An 18865-nucleotide genomic window follows, 5' to 3' on the forward strand; every position below is an offset into this window, starting at 1 on the left:
AACTTGTATTTGCGCAGTTGGCTTACAGCTCCCAACTGCCCAACTCGGGAAAGCCTTCAGGCCATGCGCTCTGGGTAGGTACAAGCAGGATGCAGCAGGGTAGCACTGCAGACGGGAGTGAGCATGACCTCAGCTGAGCGAAGATCTGTGTTAACAGAATGGCGCGCTCAGACTCTGGGACTAGTCATTCCTTCACTACTGCACCCATGACCACGGTCAGCTGTGTCTGCTTTCAATCTTGGGCGCCAAGCGGGAGTTCCAGCCCCCATGAGAATCTGCTTCTCAGTGCTCTTTCCCACTTGTGTGCAGACTCTGGGTGAAACAGGAAAATAATTAAATTTTCTGCTTTTGACCCATTCGTATCCAAACTCCCCTCACTGGCTTAAGACACTTGTAGTATCATTAAGATTTTACAGATCCGGCAGTGTTCAAACTTTGTCACACAGAAGCAGGTCGGGAAAGAAGGGGACTGGCATATTATGCAAAAAACTTACAGTTGCCTAGCACCGTTCAGCTGATTACTACTGACATTCTGAAATGAAAATATCTGATGATGTCATATTCTAAAGTAGTTTCTACGTTCTCCCCTAGAACCGGAGGCACAGATTTTAAGAAAACAAAACATCCATTAAGGCTAGTCTACACATTTCTGAGGTCTAACTTGCCCTTTATACTGTGCTAAGCAGGTTGCATTATACTAGATCCGCTGTCATACTGCTCAGTAGCAGAAAAAAACAGTAGACAGACTTTTTATCCTCTCTGGGTTCTAGTTAGCAAAAGTGAAAATGAAAACCATTGGCAAAAATTTGTGCTGAACTTTCCAAATGCACAATAAGCTCAAGTTCATCAGGCTGGAGAAAAGCTGTGTGACAGTTTCTTTGAATGAATCCAATTATTGGTCTTGTCAGAAATGTGTTGCATCAAATTTTTCTCTCAAAGAGAAGTAATGCAACTACACTGTGCACATACTAAGTGATATTTTGGTGGGGAGTTGCATAAGCTAAGTGACAATTAGATTTGTTTCATAACAGGTCCCACTTGAGTCAGTGAGAGACAAAATAGGCATGCCAAAGGTAATAAGCATTGGTGTTCCTTCGAATGGAATATGACCTCAACTGTACAAAAAGAAAATGTTGCTAATGTGTACTGTAACCTCAACTGTTATGTGACATCTTTACTGTGAGTCTCCTTTTAAAAAGCAGGCAATTTTTTCAATGTTTTGTACAGTACTATTAAAACCTGAGTTATGCGTGTATTGTCTCTAAAGAGGTTGCCTACAAATTTGTATTTTTCAAGACTTTCCATTTCTTCATTTTTATTTCTTTAACAGTTCCACCCAAAAGGGAGATGATGATTATGAAGATTACACTTCAAATAAGACTTGGGTTTTGACTCCCAAAGTCCATGAGAGTGATGTCACTCTTATTTTAAATGGCTTGCTGGAAGGATATGACAACAAGTTGAGACCTGACATAGGAGGTGTGTTGGTTTTCTTTTTAGACCACTTTTGATTAAGCGGTGAAGAGAAAGAATTTTCATACCATATTATGCTACACAGGAAGCAGAATCCATTCAAAGTAGTTATGAAAACAAAATACAATGTAGTAAAACATCAGTAGCATGAAAAGTAGTCATGATTTTGGAAGCTGATATAAATTAATATTGCTAAATCTATCCTGAGACATCTAATTAGACTGTTGTGATTTGCTGAGTCAGGCTGCTTGTCATGATGCACCTGCATAGCAATTTTGAAATTTAACGTCTGGGGAGTGACAAAGCAAGTTTTTATCTTCTTTGTATATCTAAGCGAGGGTGTTAGAGAATCACAAATAATATATTGAAAAGGAAGGCCAAAATGAGGACAACGCAGCCTGATCCTTGCATGATGTGACGGACGCAGACACAGCCTCTAACAGCAGCAGGTCTGCATTGACTGACGCGGCGTAGGCCCTCACTTGCACAGCCGGGCAAGAAGTGACCGGGGAATGGGGCACAGAGGAAGAGATTCACAAAAGATAACTACAGTCAAGTAAGGCCCACCTCCACAGCCAATATAAGTATATAGACCCAAGCTTGGACTCGTAATGGATTCTTATTTGGCTGAGTCACCTTTTGCAGGAATCTTCCTCTCCACTAATTACTGAGGGAGCTTGAAGAGATAAATCTCCCTGAGTTGCTGCAAGTCAGTTTGAGAAGGCCTCATGTGTGCCCAGAGCAGGCAGACAATACTGCTGTAGAAGAGCATACAACAGTAATAAGATTACAGAATAACGCAAAGAGAATTCATGGATGAACCAGGCAGAGGAAAGCAGAGAGCAGCAAGGTTAATGAAGGAAGCTGTTTCTAACAAGTTTATAGAGGCTTAGAAACTATGGAATTTTGCACAGTGAGGGATAACATGAGTATTTAACCTTCAATATATTTATACGGTGCAAATTAGCAGAGGAATTTGTCTTATTCTCCCAATCCAAGACTTTAGAGAACAGAAAGGAATTAAGCATTCATAAAAGCATCAGGGAAAAAACAATCACGTCTTAGCTAAGGTGTATAAGAATAATAAAGCTACAACAGAGTAATTTCAAAATAAATTAATCTAACAAGTGTTTCTCATTCCTGTTTTAGAGCCTTGAGTATTATCTTTGCTTAAGGCTCATGAAATTGTTACTTACCTACAGCCATCTCTGCAAGCAACAGCAGACGTGTTGCGTTTGGCATTATAATGTAAAACAAGTGATGCAAGACATCATAAGAATAAGTTTGCTTTTGTTGGTAGTGTTTTGTCAGATGTGTTGCTGTGACCTGACACAAAATGTATATACTCTCAGTCAGATATGACTCACTCTAAGGTAACAACACTGGTTTCGTATTTGTTCTCATAGCATAAGTGAATTTGTTCTGATAGAATAAACGATACACGAATTTGTCTCAAAGCATCTCCGACTAATTTCAAACTGGAGACATCGCTGCAAATTTATACTTATTGTATATGTACATTTAAATGTAAGGTAACCATACAAGAGAGGTACTATAATAGTCTTTTGCTTGTGTTTGACTTCCATGTAGTTGATTTTGACCTTCACTCATGTTCCTGATTCTTGTTGTTTCTCTTACAGTTAAACCGACAGTAATTCACACTGACATGTACGTAAATAGCATTGGGCCTGTGAATGCTATCAATATGGTAGGTAAATGATTGCCAATTTTCCTACGATGTTCACTTTGTTACAAAGCCTCCATCATTTTTTACATCACAGAGCTTCCATTAGTTTTAATGTTGTGCTATACCCATATTATTTTTAAAATCTCATCATTATTATTATTATGGACGTGAGCTCTATGCTGATAAAAATGTAATGATAATAATAACAGTTTTAACATATCCTCACACTTTTATGTGCCCTACTTCCAAGTGCTTTGTGACAGTTTAACTCCTGTAAAACCAAGCTTCCAGATTGCTACAAAATAAGGAAAACCATTCATCAGTGATATTACCACTCTTGCTACCAAAAGATAAAAAGAAAAAAGCCCAGATCCTCTCTCCTCTCCTCCTTCCAAAGTTCCTACAGAAAAATATAATTATATCTTTGTACAGGTGAAGGACAGTGGTCTAGCCTTAGCACAACGTCCACTTCATTCTTGCAGTTTCCATGCATAGAAATCTCAGATTCTATTCTATAAATCCCTTTGCAGCTTCTGGCAGCTCAGTGGTGCCAGGGAAAGTGAGACTTCACCAATTCTGGTAATAAGTGGGGGGCACGGGCAATTAAGGCAGCCAAGTCAGCTCAAATTTTTCCCATCCTAAATCCAAGGGAAAAAGTAATTGTTCTCTGACCTGATCCGTCGTGGGCTGAAGCGTGGGGACATAGAATCAGAAGGATGCATATACCACTCAACTGCATCTTAGTTTCACCTGCCAGTAGGAAAATAACAGAACAAATTGTTTTTAAACAATAATCTTTGATAAGCCATGCCCTCAAAAATCGACAAAATATTGTTTTAATAATTTCTAGTATCATCTTCTGTAGTTCACATTTTTTTCATTTGAAATTAAGGAAAGCATATCAGGAGTTATGTGAAATGCAGAGTGCTATGTTTTCATCGGTATTTCTGGTTAACACAACAGGAATATACAATTGATATATTTTTCGCCCAAACGTGGTATGACAGACGTCTGAAGTTCAACAGCACTATAAAAGTGCTCAGATTAAACAGCAACATGGTTGGGAAGATCTGGATACCAGATACATTTTTCCGAAATTCCAAGAAAGCTGATGCGCATTGGATAACAACTCCTAATAGGATGCTCAGGATCTGGAATGACGGCAGAGTGTTGTACACACTGAGGTATTTATACCTGCCTTTAATTTCAGTTTCTCTAGGGAAAGCCAAAGAGAAAGGTCCTGTGAATTCAGGTCATTTGACATTACCCTGAAGGAAAAAAAAACATTGTTTTTTCCTATTTACTTATGCATGCAACCCTGAAAAAAGGAAATATTTAGAAAACATCAGTTGCATGCAATTTATTTTATATTGGTATATTGGCACAGTAAAGAGTTTTATTTCTTCCTATAGATTGTACCGTCTTGCTCCACAATAGTCACATTCCTATACTAAAATCACTATAAGCATTGTTAGAGTAATTAATTTCCATTTTAAGGTATGTTTTATTGTTTGCCACCGGTTTGGTACATATCGTGTTTTTCCTTTTTATTGCATTAAACCGATGAATTTGAAATATCCTTGAATTAAGCAGACGGTATAAAAGGTGGTATTATATACATCAAAGACCTCTTAGTCTGAATTGATTATAATTTAGCCAGATGAAGCTCCACCCTGCAAAAGCATTTCATTCCTTAAATTTCTTATGAAAATAAGGATTATCATTTCAGCATTGGTCATTTAAAGTTTAATCCAAAACTTACAGATATCCCCTGTTCCACTAAAATTTTCATGATTCTGAACTTGATATGCTCATCTCCAGATTTCTCAGTCACATGTGTAACTTTTCTTTTCAGACAGATTACCTTTAAAAACTCTTTTCAATAATTATGTGCATGCCTACATTTAAGTGTAACATATGCAATATGCAACAACTCAAATATCATATTCCCAATGACCATATGATACTTTCTAAATGTGAAAATCCTAAGTGATTTTTTTTTTACTTTTTCTTACATGCGACATACTTGGTTCTATGTAAAATGTAGATAAAGACAGCATTTGTTCAAGAGAATTTATAATTTAAAATGAGAGTACAGAATCAAAGATATTAGACATAAGACCATAAGTTTTAGACTGCATTTTTTTCAAAGTGTTTTTTCTCTTTTTGTTTTATTGGGTGCCAAAACCAAAGTTTTGAAGAAAAGTACGCTCATTATAATTTTAACGAATAGATCTGAAGCTTTGGTTAAGACAACCTTTTAATGTTGCAACTGCCTGAATTACAAAAAGGAGTTTTATTTCATAGTTATTTTACATTCATTACACAGTGCATCGTCAGAAGAGATAAGAGAATGATTGGAATTGAAATCCAGTGCAAATCAAAGTCGGTCTGATAAAGAAGATCCTAGGTCTGCTTTTGAAATGTTAAATTCGGACTTAGCTACATTTCTGGCTCTTTGGATTTTGTTACCTTTCCTTTAAACCCCTCGTTTTCTCCCATTAGAAAGAAATATATTGGATAGAATTTAGAAACAGTTATCTGTTATTAATGTATCCTTAGTTGCTCTAATGAGTGACAGCAAACACCAGTAAGGATTCAACCTGGATAAATCCACAAGTGAAATGTGATAGTATCATCCCAGATCTGGGATTCTGTCCCGAAGAGACAAAGGTTCCGGAAGAGCTGGCTGATTTTCTCAATCATCTCCCCCCAAGCTCAAGACCCAGCAGGAAATCAACCAAAGTCAGCAGGCAATCCTCATGGATCAACACAAAGCTCCTGACAAAACTCAAATGTGAAAAGAAAATTTACTAGAGGTGGAAGCAGGGACGGGTGACCCAGGAGGAATACAGAGATGCTGTCCAAGGACTCAGGGACAGGGTTAGAAAAGCCAAAGTTCATCTGGAGTTGAATCTGACTGGGGACAGGAAAGCAAGAAGGGTTTCTACATGTACAACCTCAGCAAAAGGAAGACCAGCGAAATTGTGGGCGCACCGCTAAACAGGAATGGGGACCTTGTCACAAAGGACACCAGGGTATACAATGCCGCCTTTGCCTCAGTCTTTACTGGTAAAATCCTGCCTTCAGCAATCCCAGGTCCCTGAGCCCAGGAGGAAAGCGGAGCAAGGAAAGCTCCTCCTTTGGTGGAGGAGGATCCGGTACGGGCTAAATAGGTGGACATTGAGGTGGACTGAATATGCCTGAACTGCCAGGCTCAAAGGGTTGGGATCAGTGGCATGAAGGCCAACTGGACAGCAGTCACTTGTGGTGTACTCCCCAATTTTGTACTAGGCCAATACAGTTTAACATCTTCACATCTTCATTAATGACCTGGACAATGGGACAGAGCGCACCCTCAGCACGTCTGCAGATAATACAAAACTGAGAGGAGTGATTGGTATATCATAGGGTTGTGCTACCACTCAGAGGGACTCCAATATGCTGGACAAATGAGCCAAGAGGAATCTCATGGAGTTCAACAAAGGAAAATGTTGTCCTGAACCAGGGGAGGAATAACCCCATGCATCAGTACAGGGTGGGTGCCAACAAGCTGAAAAGCACCTTGCCGAAAAAGGCATGGGGATCCTGGTGGACGTTTGCCATGAGCCAGCAAAGTGCCCTTGAAGCAAAGGCAAACAGCATCCTGGAGTGCATCAGGAAGTCAGCAGGTCAATGGAGATGATCCTTCTCCTCTGCCCAGTACTAACGAGACACACCTGGAGTGCTGTGTCCAGCGCTAGGCTCCCAGTACAAAAGGGATATGAGCTTACTGGAGCAAAGGCAGTGAAGGCCCACTAAGATGCTGAAGGGCTGGGAGAGTCTGATGGGCAGGGAGAGGCTGAGGGAGCTGGGACTGTTCAGCCTAGAGAAGAGAAGGCTTGGGAGGTCTTATCGATGTGTGTAATGTGGGTGGGGGTAAAGAAGGCAGAGACATAATCTCCTCAGTGGTATACAGTTATAGGACAGGAGGCACTGGGCGCAAACTGAAGAACAGAAAATTCTGTTTAAACATAAGAAGAAACTTTTTTACTGTGAAAATTGTCAAACAGCGGAAGAGGTTGTCCAGAAAGCTCCATGCTCAGAGATATTCAAAGCCTGGATTGTGCTTTGTGCTAGGGAATGAAATCTACTCAAACTCCACAAGAGAAAACAAATAGAAACCAGCAGTAAATCTGAGCCTATCAAACAGCATTAAATAAATTTACCAGAGGGAAGGCAATATCAAAGAAAGAACTTAATCATTCTTTGGATCCATATTATGATTATTTTGAAATGAAACTGAAGATGATGGAAATGAGAAGAGAAAGAAAGAGCAATAATATTAGCACACAGAATCAACTCTCCTTCTGTGTCAAAGAGAACTTCCCTTAGTTTCAAAGGAAGTTAGATTTGTTCCTAAATCCCTAACGCAGAGGAGTTGCCTCTTGACTTCATTAACTTGGTGGCTAGTGGTCACAGCATCCCTCCGCCTCCCACAGCGTGAGACTCAGGGAGTCATTTGCATGCCGCACTGACACGCAGGAGTCTGGAGACAAACCCAGTTCACTGGGTTGCTCATTTGGACACCCAGGAATCAGCAAAGACCATAAACATACAGCTTTCCTAGAGACTCACGGAACAAATAAGCATCACTCAGCTCTTTTTTTTTCCCTCTCTCCCCCCACCTCCTCTCTCCTTTCCAAAGTCCAAGTATCATGCTGCTCATGGCAGGGCCAGGGCTACGTATATGCTAGCAGCAATTAAGGGACTCAGTTAAAAATGGTAGAGTTTTTAGCAGGCTCATCAGGGGATACAACTCATCAAATTTTGGATTTTTAAAAGTACACGTCTCTGCCTGATCTATAGCACCGACACCATGGAGACTCTCCCCATACTCAGTGGAGAGAAACACCTTTCGGTTCATTTTTCTCCTGATTTAATTTAAATGCCCTTTTTTGTATGAAATGAAGTATATCCTCAGAGCTCCTTTCCACTAGCTATGAAGGAAGTCTAGATGGCTGTCTTGGATGCAGATGTCTAAATTTGGACTCCCATCCATCATTTCTGAAATAGCATTTTTGTCACATAAAATACATTTCCCTAGTGCATTATGGCTTGTTGTGACACAGAGGTTTGTCACTGCTCATGAGATGACCTGTATAACTACTTGTGGGTTTGCCAGTCATGAGTAACGCTGCCATTTCAGATGCATAGCAACAGAACTTTAATACCTTATTCAATTACACAGAAAGATGATCAGGGCCTATGTAACCAAAAAAGAAACACTGCTTATCAGTAACCACAATGTTTTCCTATGCTTGGAATATCCAAATTGATACATACACGTCAATAGTTTACTTTTGCTTTGTATATATATTTATTATATATTTGCAGATTCCATAGCCAGGTTCCACACTAGTAAGAATCTCGTTTTACTTGCCATGATGTAACTTTCAGGAAAAACTTCTCAAGTGCGTTCTGTATATCGTGATCTCTTTCTCCTCAGGCTGACAATCGATGCTGAGTGTCAGCTCCAGTTACACAACTTCCCAATGGATGCCCATTCCTGCCCCCTGGAATTTTCAAGCTGTAAGTAACATGCTTAGAAATATCCCTTTTCTGACCCCCATTGAACTACTTATTATAAATTTATATTTACATACTTAGAGTCAGTGAGGGTTATGTTTTTACGTAGAACCATAGTCCAATGGTTTTCAGTTTTATCTTGACCTTATTTTCAAGTACACGAATCATATATATTCACAAATGTAACTGAGGTATGCTATATAAAAATTGATACAATTTCTGGGACCTACGAGATTAATTTATGCTTCTATCTTGGCATAACAGCAGAAATTTTTACTTTCAGCATCAAAGTATCAAGGCCTGATACTTTCTGCACATGCGTGTTTTACTATTGCAATAGTTGGAGTCCAGAGTTTGACATTTTGCAGTCAGGTCAAGGTGTGAGTTCCTGGTCCAGCTGCAGGGCACAATTAAAGGATGGGGAAAATTGCATTCTATTGGGTCCACAAAAGTGGAAAACTAATTTTTGAAAAGTTTATCTCAAGCACTATTTTAATTTATAATAAATAAAATAAAATGCAACATTAAATAGAAGGTGCTGCTAAGTAACAAGAAAAACATATCTATAATTTACTTGCAATATGCTTCTCCAGTTTTTCTAGAAATAGAAAATAGTATTTTTACTCCCCAAAGTACACTAAAATCCTAGCAATCACTATGAAACAAAGAATTCTGTATTTTCCGTTGCAATAAGATGGCTACCCAAGAGAAGAGATCATTTACCAATGGAAGCGCAGCTCAGTGGAAGTGGGGGACACCAGGTCCTGGAGGCTTTACCAGTTCTCCTTTACAGGATTAAGAAATACAACTGAGGTGGTGAAGACTACTTCAGGTAAGACAACTGGTCTATTTACCTTCAGATTCATTTAGGATTTTATTAACAGAAAGAAAAAAAAAAAAGATATCTCTGCTTAGAACTTAGCATTAGCACTTCACTAAACAATCACAGACTTCTAAATACCTATGGAACCATCCAGGCTTTAGTATTTCTGAAGAGCTCCTCACAGGAAGAAAAATGAGTTGTTGTCTACTGTCCGTTCTTGTACTCCAAGAAATATCTAGAGCTGTCAGGAGAAAGACACTACTACAAAGTGGGTTTGGGTGAGGGCATTTCCTCCCCTGCTTCAGTGTACAAAGCAGCACAGCTGAGCCACTAAACGATAATCTGATACTGAATTGAATATTATACAGTCGCGTTCCAACTTCCAGAAGCAGAAAGTAGGCCTGCACAGAAATTAAATTCAAAGTCCCAACTTCTTACTACAGCACCTCCGTTTATTTCATTCTTTAAAACAGGGCACTTTCCACTCTCAGTAAAGAGAACCTTACAAATCAGAGCCTCAGATGATTTTCCTGAATATTTCTATCTCCTTGGAAACAAGTAATGGAATTTAAAATTATAAATGAGGAAGTACTCAGCATATAATATAAATAGCAATTTTAACCCTACTAACTAAGCAGGAAAATACATTCTTTTATATATACACATATATATTGTTCTATTTCTCAGTGGAAAGAAAACCAGTGAATATGAGAAAGGATGTAAAGAGGAATTGCATATTAATATTCTTGTACGTGCATGAGATCCCTTGTCTTTGATTTCTTACTTTCAAAAAGAACTGTGAAATGAAAGCAGTTTTTCTCTTCGGGTTGCTTTTGATTTTTACCTTATCTTATGGTTCTGGCAAATATATTGATTCAAATTCAGACGTCTGTGTTAATTCTGACTTCAGAAATACCCCCCATCCATTTTAGTTCTAAGAGGTCAGCATTGCTGTTATATGCAAAAGGAGAGTGAGATACACTAGAGTTGAGAGGAGCCTGCTGTGCATTCCACTGGCGTGCAAACAAAGAGGTTGAGGCTGAATTCTAAGTTCCAGCTCCTGAATCACTGGACATTAAGCACCAATGACATGTTTGGTCTTACGAGCAGGACAAAAATGGAACGAAGCCTCCCAGCTGTAGCCACATTTGCCTTCTAGCATCTTCTGCCATTTTAGCCAAGGAAGATATTTAGTCAGCTATTCAAGAAAGCATTTGACCTTTCTCATTCTCCCAGGAAAATAAAAATAAAGGTGCAAAAGAGGACAAGAGAGCAGCATGTGTGCAAGCCACAGCTGCTAATAACCACCATTACACACGACACGGTGGAATTGCTCTCAAAGCAAAAATAAACAGCGATACATCTCACCTCAGCACAAAAGGCAGCAGCGTACCCAAGTGTGGTCTAAGGTCTCATCCTGCCCAGGTTCAAAACTAACTTTATTTCTGCCTTAATTCAAGTCTGTTTTATTTGCACTTTTTCTTTCTCCTTTTCTGCTTAAGCCGTTCTCTAATAATTTTTTTTCTTGGCCAGAGATGGAAAGTAATAAAATCTTAACATGCTACAAGCTTCAGATCCACTGATTCAGCGCATCTTGCACTGGTGAATCAAAAGGATTCTCTAATGTTCTGCTAATATGAAGAAAGTCCACACTGGGAAACAAACAGTAAAACACAGAAAGCAAAATATACTTTCCCATGCAAAGAAAACCTTTCCTTTTTGTCAGGGGATAGCCATTCAAGCTCGTAGTACCCACCTGGCGTACTACCATAATGTTGCATCAGCAGTTTTTAATATGACGACACACACCAGCCCTTTTAACTTGCTTTAAAAAAAAAGTAATTAGCAGCTAGCATACACTTTAAAGCAGCAAAGAGTCACTCTAGGCATCACTCGACTCCTAAGAAGAAATGCTCATGAAAGCTACTCAGCCTGCTGAGCTGCTTTCAAAGACCTGCTGAGTATAAACACTTGGAAAAATGTCCTGCGTGTATATTTCTTTTGCTGCAGTTATCTTATGCTTGATTTTCTTTCTTCCTTTTGTTTTTATGACCACAGATACGCAAGAAAATTAGATTTGATTTTGATCTAGGTGCAGTATCTAAATAATTAAAAGGTTGGAAAAAAACCAAAACCAAACAAAATAGGGATTGTCACAAATATGGTCTACCTCCTACAAATATTTTGCTAAAGCTGGCAGAGCCTAAAGACCGTCCATTGCTTACCTAAGTGCCTTATTAGCATGCTGGGGGCTACATTAAGTCCAGTATTCCTCTGCCAGATCCATACCCTACCTATAATTACTCTTACATGAACACATTTTCAACAGAGTTTCTCCAAAAGAAAAGACAAGAAAAATATTCCAAGCTTACAGATTTATTAGCAACCCATATGCAGCCTGAATAAACAAGTCTGAAATGTACAAATACGAGTTTGTACCAGTACAAATGTTTGAATGCCCATATAGCCAAAATAAGCCTTGAGACTTTATGCAACTAATTGCATATAATAGAATTTAGGTACAAAGTGCTGACGGTCCTACTGCCAATGCTTCAGTGGGGATATGAGCTGAGGTACGGTGGAGGAGGCAAAGGAAAGACTACTGACAAGTTAGAAAGAGGACTATACTATACTTTCAAGAACTCTTCCCCAAAACTAAATTTAGATGACAACAGAAACCAGAGAAACCTGAACACAAGAAGGAGGAATTAGAGAATATGAGATTGAACGGTTACAGAACAGAAGGAGCCTGGGAGTAGCGTTAAGGCATTTGAAAGTGGAGTAAACTTTCTGTATCTGCATTTCCTCCATTTCAAAACAAACCCTTGTTTCCAGCTTCATGCCTCTCGGTGACTAACACATTCTAGTCCTCAAGGGCTATGCTTGCTTGGTGAGTGGAGCAGAGAAGAGAATCGGGATGGCTGAGACTTGCTCGTTACAAACTCTGTTACCTCTCTTTCTGTCATAGCCGAGCATTTGAGATCTGGGCTGAGTTACAGGCAGAGAAGGACAAGGATTGTTTGAGTGGAAGCTTCATAAGATCTGACGGACTTGCTGAAGTGACTACATTTATCTTCTGCTCTTCCTTTGCATGCGCTGCAGAAATATAAGATTAACTGAAATGCCAGATGTCGGAATTCTGTCCCCGATCAGTTAGCAAATCACGATAACAGCAGAAACAAGCAGCTGGAATATTACAAACCATCCTGTCTGTTTCTCTGAAGTGAGTCATCCTGAATTGCCAGCTTGTTTCTCTCCAAACTGAACATTCACACGTGACACTAATTTTCTTCAAAAGTCACAGACCAAGCAATAAGAAATGGCTTAGCTAATGGAATCCACTGTCCATTAATGGGGGGGACTGTTAAGAAAAATTAACTCCCAACCTTCTGACCTATGAATATTTTGTTAAAATGACTAAATAGTCTGTACATTTAATAATATATTACCTGTACATATTTTTTGCTTTTTCACTACAACCAATGCTTGTAAACAGCAGTGGTTTAGTTCAGATTATTTGCAGTAAAGTGCATGTTAAGACATAATATCACCTGAGTTATATAAACTACTACAGTTGACCTCACGCTTATAAACTGAGATGGGTTCAAGATCTATTGTATTACTGAAATATGTTCATAATCACTGCTCAAACAGTGCATATCTCGGTCACTTATTAAGAAACTATTAAGAAATTCTTCTGTGTGACCTTTTTGCTTATAGTATAAGGCCCCATCCACTGAATGGTGGTGAGGTTCTCCAGTAAAAAAGGGATGAACTAATGGAAAAGCCTAGAGAATAACAATTCTCCAACTTCTGAAAGTTGGATAGATGTTGCCATGAGTACACTTTACAAAGAGTCCTTACATCAGATTTACAAAATCCTATCTCAAACATAATGCTGAGGTTGCATAGCAAAGCCAGTTGCTTTACTGACATGCTCAGAGTTCATGTTATATTTACAACATCTTTAGTTATTAAAGGGTGTGTGATTTATCAGCCATATTGTCTATACACGGGACAAATGTAAAACTAGCTGGCAAATGTGGCAGAAAGTGGACACAGCACAAGAAGAAAAAGAGTTGTATCATACAATAAGCAGCAATGATAAAACAAATAAAATAATGACGGTTGTAGCACAGGTCATACTTTTCCATCCTCTATATTGTCATTTAGCGTTGCACAACACATTTAATTCAAATGAATGTCAGTTCTTTTTTGCTTTAAGAACTAGTCTATATCTAATTTCTGACCTTTTATATTCACTGTGGATTAAAAATAAGAAACAAAGGAGGTAAGAAAATAGTCCAGCAAGCCCACCACTTGTGAATCACATCAGCAAATGCTGATGATTGAGCTCACAATGAAAATATTATAGAGCTTGGCTAGAATCACGTTATAGAATAAAAGGTGTCTATTGCTTAGGAGGGACTTCAAGGAATTTTTTCTAGAGAACCCTCTCTGCTCAGATTTGACTAGCAAGAAAGATAAACTTTAATTTTACTGATTGTTACTGCAGTGCAACAAGTGATACAGAAGTATAAGATTTGCAAAATATAAAGCAGAAGTGGATGACACCGATCAGGGACGTGCGCTGTACTTTGGGAACAGGACAACAGGAAAATTACAAAATTTGTAATTAGTTACTTTAAATAAAGAATAAAAGACTATAGGAAGGAAATAATCAAATGTACCAATATGAAACGATCAGTAGTTGTGTAAAAAAAATCTGGGGGCTGTAGCAGTTCACAAACACACAAGGATAGAGAATATGATACTATTGCAAAAAAAACCCACTTTTTCTGGGGAGCATTACTCAGAGTGTTGCGTGTAAACTTTGGAGAAATATTCACTGTTCCACTCTGTGAAAAAACGATGTCAAACAGTTGCTGCATTCTGCTTGATTAAAAAAAAAAAGCTCACTTTTAAGTGCAACTTTTTAACAGGGGAGTGCAGGAGAGAGTAATAAGTAAAGGGTTTAGAAAACATGACCTATGGAAATATTTGGAAGTATGGAACTAGTCTGGAAGAAAATATAATTGGTGACCAAAGGAGTAAGACCCATATACTATTTTTAAACCATAACAATAATCAGCACTGGCACATACTGTTTAGGGAGACTGTAGAAACCCTAAAATCAGAGGTTTTATGAAATCACACCTCAGATCATGAGGAAAGGACTAAATTACATCTTGAAATTCTTTCCATCAATAAGTTTCTATGAAGTGCATAAAAATTACTAGATAAACTGCATTTCTACTCACTATTCCAATGTTTTTGAATGTACAAAATACTGTACTATGCAAAACAATTTGGGAATGTGTAATTATTCAGGACAGATACAGCTTCTAGTATTCCCAGTTCATTTCTGTGACTGGGTAGTACCTTTTTTAGACCAGACACTGTCTATTGCTTATTCACAGAGTCCATCCTGAATTTTTAATTAGATACAAAGGCATTATAAGAATAATCAATATATATCAATTCAACAAGCTGCACATGATCCACAAGACAGGTGAGCCAGTATGTGTAAATTCCTTTTTATTTTCTTCCTGTTCTGTGTTTTACAGAGCTAATCGGAGCTGTGCAGTAGAGACAGTGTATGGCTCATAATTGATAAACAGTGTCAAATTGGTAATTAAATATTTATCTTGCTATGCATCTATTAAGCGACATAAATAGATCTGGGTCTGGTTTCTGTTTTGTCAGGGAAAACGTGGTCAAGGCTATTACGTTGTGGAAGAGGATGTATTTGCAGACTTGTATACTTTATTTTAATGCTGTTATAATGAATTGAACTGTTGGCAGGCAGGCAGGATGCCCCGTCCCTGGAGGTGTTCAGGCCAGGCCAGACGGGGCTTTGAGCAACTCGGTCTAGCAGGAGGTGTCCCTGCCCATGGCAGGGGGGTTGGAATGAGATCATCTTTAAGGTCCCTTCCAACTCCTTCCAAACGTACTTTGTATCCACTTTGCAGAGAAGCAAATGATGACATACGCTTTAACTCAGAAACCCCAGCCTATTATTAAATTGTTCTGTGTATCTTTATTGTTCTCTTTATGGTTTAGGAGGGTATTTATCTCAATATGCTTGGTTTTTTGAAAAGCTATATTAAAGTATTACCTTAAAATACTTGCTAAAAGAATACTGTCTCTGTAGGACAGTGAAACATTTAAAGCAGTAGGCCGACACAATGGACTGAAAGGCCCATTTTTCTGTTTCCTGCTTCAAAGGAAATCCTGAGCTCCAAGTTAATATTCTTAAGATAACTCCAAAATATCTTAATAGCTATACCATAAGATTTTACCCCTAATATAAATATTCTTGTCACCTGTCCAGAAAGAGAGAACCAGGGAATATTTTTGCTTATAAATTATTCTTTTTTTTTTTGTTCATTTAAAGTCTCCCCTACTTTAGCTCACATGAACCACTGTTTAACATTACTGTACCCAACATATCATTATTTGAAAGAAAATACAGGAGGAGTTGAGTTATTTAGCTTTCATATACCACCATTATGAAGGGTTACAGACAATTCTGTGAGCAGGAAGAGGATTTTTGTTATAGTGGTAGCTTACAACAGTTTGATATTGCTGTCAGGGAATAAAACCAGTCTAAGGTGACTACTCCTGCATATTTTCCTGAAGGATAATGAATAACAAACTTCTATCGAATGTGAATAACAACCTTTTCTCAAATAATCCAGATACTCATATCTGTTCAGTCATTCATCAAACCATCAAACCAAATTAAGTAATGCTTGTTACAGTTGTAACCATTGAAAAGTTTGTTCATTTAAAATAATCACTCTACTTTTCAGAATCATGTCTTTAAAGAGTAAAGATATAGTACAATTCCCTCCATCCCATACCTGTTTTATACTCCACATTTTCGCATCCAAGTTGGTTAATTGTGTGGCAAATGGGCATTTCTAGATGAATTCACATGACTGCATAAATGAACTAATTCAGTAAGCAGGCTCTTTGGCTCCTCCCTGTCACGCAGACATCCAAGACCTATGTACGTGCACTTTTTCAGAACTGCAAAATCAGAACACCTTAGAACCATTTATCCTTATATCCTTGCCCATAAGGCAGGCAAGATGACCGGAACAAGCTGAAGCCTTCCTGAGAAACCGCACAATGAATTACAGAGAAGAAGGACAGAGGCCTCTCCTAGAATGGCTGGGAAGGACTCCAGTCAACTGCGTTTGGGGGGCTTCTGTACTGGCTGCTTCAGGCCTTGGCAGCGGCCCAACAGACCTGAGAAAATCTGCACAGTTGCCTTCCCACTTTCTTTATTCATCCAAACACCTCTCTGTTCATCATCTGGCCTGAGTTGTTTTTGAAATCACTATGGTCCCATTCCTGTGACAGCAGGAATATACCTTAACAGTACAGGCCGAGGAGCAGGGAATTCAAAACAAACGACATAAGCAACAAGAGAGCCTGTGGATGCAAGTAACAGATATAATCAATAGCTAGTTTGGGCCTGTTTTCCTGCTCCATGCTCAGTTATGACCATAGCAAAAAGGATCTTTCCAGTTTACGTGGCAAGTGTAGCTGCAGCCATGTGAAAAGTTCCTGTAATGTTGTTAGATGCTGTAGGACTCCTTGGAAAGAGCCTGATGGTAAGCAGCGAGAAGCGCCAAGCCACGGCAGGAGTGACGGAGCTGGGACTGAGGACTGAAGGGCCATCGCCACTTTGGTGTTAATGCAAAAAAGCATCCGGAGCACAAAGGCTCCTTAACTTTCCTCTCTCTCACACAGTGACGTGCTAGATCTTTATGGTTTAATGGGCAGGAAAACAAATCCCACTATTCCCATAGAGTCAGTATGTTTAAAATTCTTACAGATTGAAAGAAGCTGACTTTTCTGTCATGGTTTCTATCTGTATAGCTTCAGGTTTAGGCGTTCAAGTTCACCTGCTTCTAACTAATCATATAAAGAGTTGAAAGACTCTTTGATGATTATTTTTTATCTTTTGAGAAGGGTTAAAGGCTTTCTTAAAATTCTAGTGACAGTAATTCAGCCCTTTTTTACTCTCAGTTTTTCCTAGAATCAACGCCAACTGAGTCACGCCAGAAAAGTAAAATCATGACTGCCCCTGAAGAAAAAGGTTGTTGGGGCCTGAAACCTGTTTCAACGCCTGACTTCCCAATTAAACACTCCTGAGGGTCAAGTTTCTTTTTCTGAGTTTGTCTTTCTGAAGGTTTGCCGTACCTGAAAGCACGGCTGGCTACCGTTTAAACTGAGCTTTAGAAAGGTCAGGTAGGGATAAAAAGGCTTAATATACAAGTAACCAGAAAATAAGGGATAACACAGAATCTTATAAGCAATTCCACTGAATCTAACGCAGGGTAATTGCAAAAGTACAGACGTTAACGGCAAGATTGGTTTTGTAATAAATACAGTTTTGTGGATATAACAGAACAGTGGTTTTAAGAAATAATATTTGTTCATTTAACAGCAAGAAAATAATTAGAGCTTTTAGGAAATTTAAATTATTTAAAAATAAATAAAACCCATAATTTTGAATGTTTTTAATTTTATGCTAAAATGAGCAAATTAACAGAGTGATTCTATGTCTTATAGCCCTTCCTGCAAATAACTAACCATACAAATTTTTCTGATGCCTCTAACGCTCCATGAATGTATTTTCAAAAGTACTGATGACTCTTTGAGACACAAACCATATTAACATCCCAACTCCCTTTTTTAATTCCTGTTTAGTAATGCGATCATCATACCTCATCCACTGATTGACTTTTACAGAAACTGTTCCAATATCACAAGACAAAATCACTGTCATTCCACTCTTCGCAACTGGAGCTAGACCTAATTACAATGAATTGTGGTGAGAAATCTTGGGTTCAAAAGAATTCAACACAATGGCTTAGTAGTTAAAGAACAATGTATATTCACTATTATTTTAGCATTAAAATAATACTGAATATTAAACATTTTTAGAAGAGTTTTCTTCATAGTGAATAAGTATGTTTAAAATATTGATTTAAGTAAACAAATGTTTTATTGTCCTGTTTAAATAATTAAACTTCAAACAATCCTGTGATAATTTGAGGGTTCCTGAGCACTTCAGCCTTTCAGCTGCAGGGTCACAAGGTAATCTCTAAGTAACCTGTAAATTGATCAGCATAGCACTGATGGTCCATTTCCTCACCGATGTTCCATTTCTAGACACATTTTGTGTTCAAAAAATACGTTTGTAGTACAATGATTTTAAGAAAATTTCTATCACATTTTTTCCCCTTGGTCTTATGTTATTTATCATCTTCCTGCTCTTTCAAGTGGAGAAAAAC

General features: G+C 38.4%; 1 protein-coding gene across 5 annotated transcripts in view; it reads left to right on the plus strand.

Annotated features, from left to right (window-relative positions):
* Positions 1–18865, plus strand: part of GABRG2 (gamma-aminobutyric acid type A receptor subunit gamma2) — a gene marked incomplete at both ends in the record, with an annotated part of 71872 nt that overhangs the window by 22865 nt on the left and 30142 nt on the right. For 3 of the 5 annotated variants that reach the window (XM_082489771.1, XM_082489772.1, XM_082489774.1), the window contains 5 exons: positions 1344–1479; positions 3114–3181; positions 4124–4344; positions 8649–8731; positions 9423–9560. In XM_082489771.1, coding sequence (XP_082345897.1) covers positions 3140–3181; positions 4124–4344; positions 8649–8731; positions 9423–9560 — 484 coding nt within the window. Of the gene's footprint in view, positions 1–1330; positions 1480–3113; positions 3182–4123; positions 4345–8648; positions 8732–9422; positions 9561–18865 lie in introns of those variants that run through there. The other 2 variants (XM_082489770.1, XM_082489773.1) reach the window with 2 other exon arrangements.

The sequence above is a fragment of the Vanellus vanellus genome, assembly GCF_965231255.1.
Source record: "Vanellus vanellus genome assembly, chromosome: 13".
NCBI lineage: Eukaryota > Metazoa > Chordata > Aves > Charadriiformes > Charadriidae > Vanellus > Vanellus vanellus.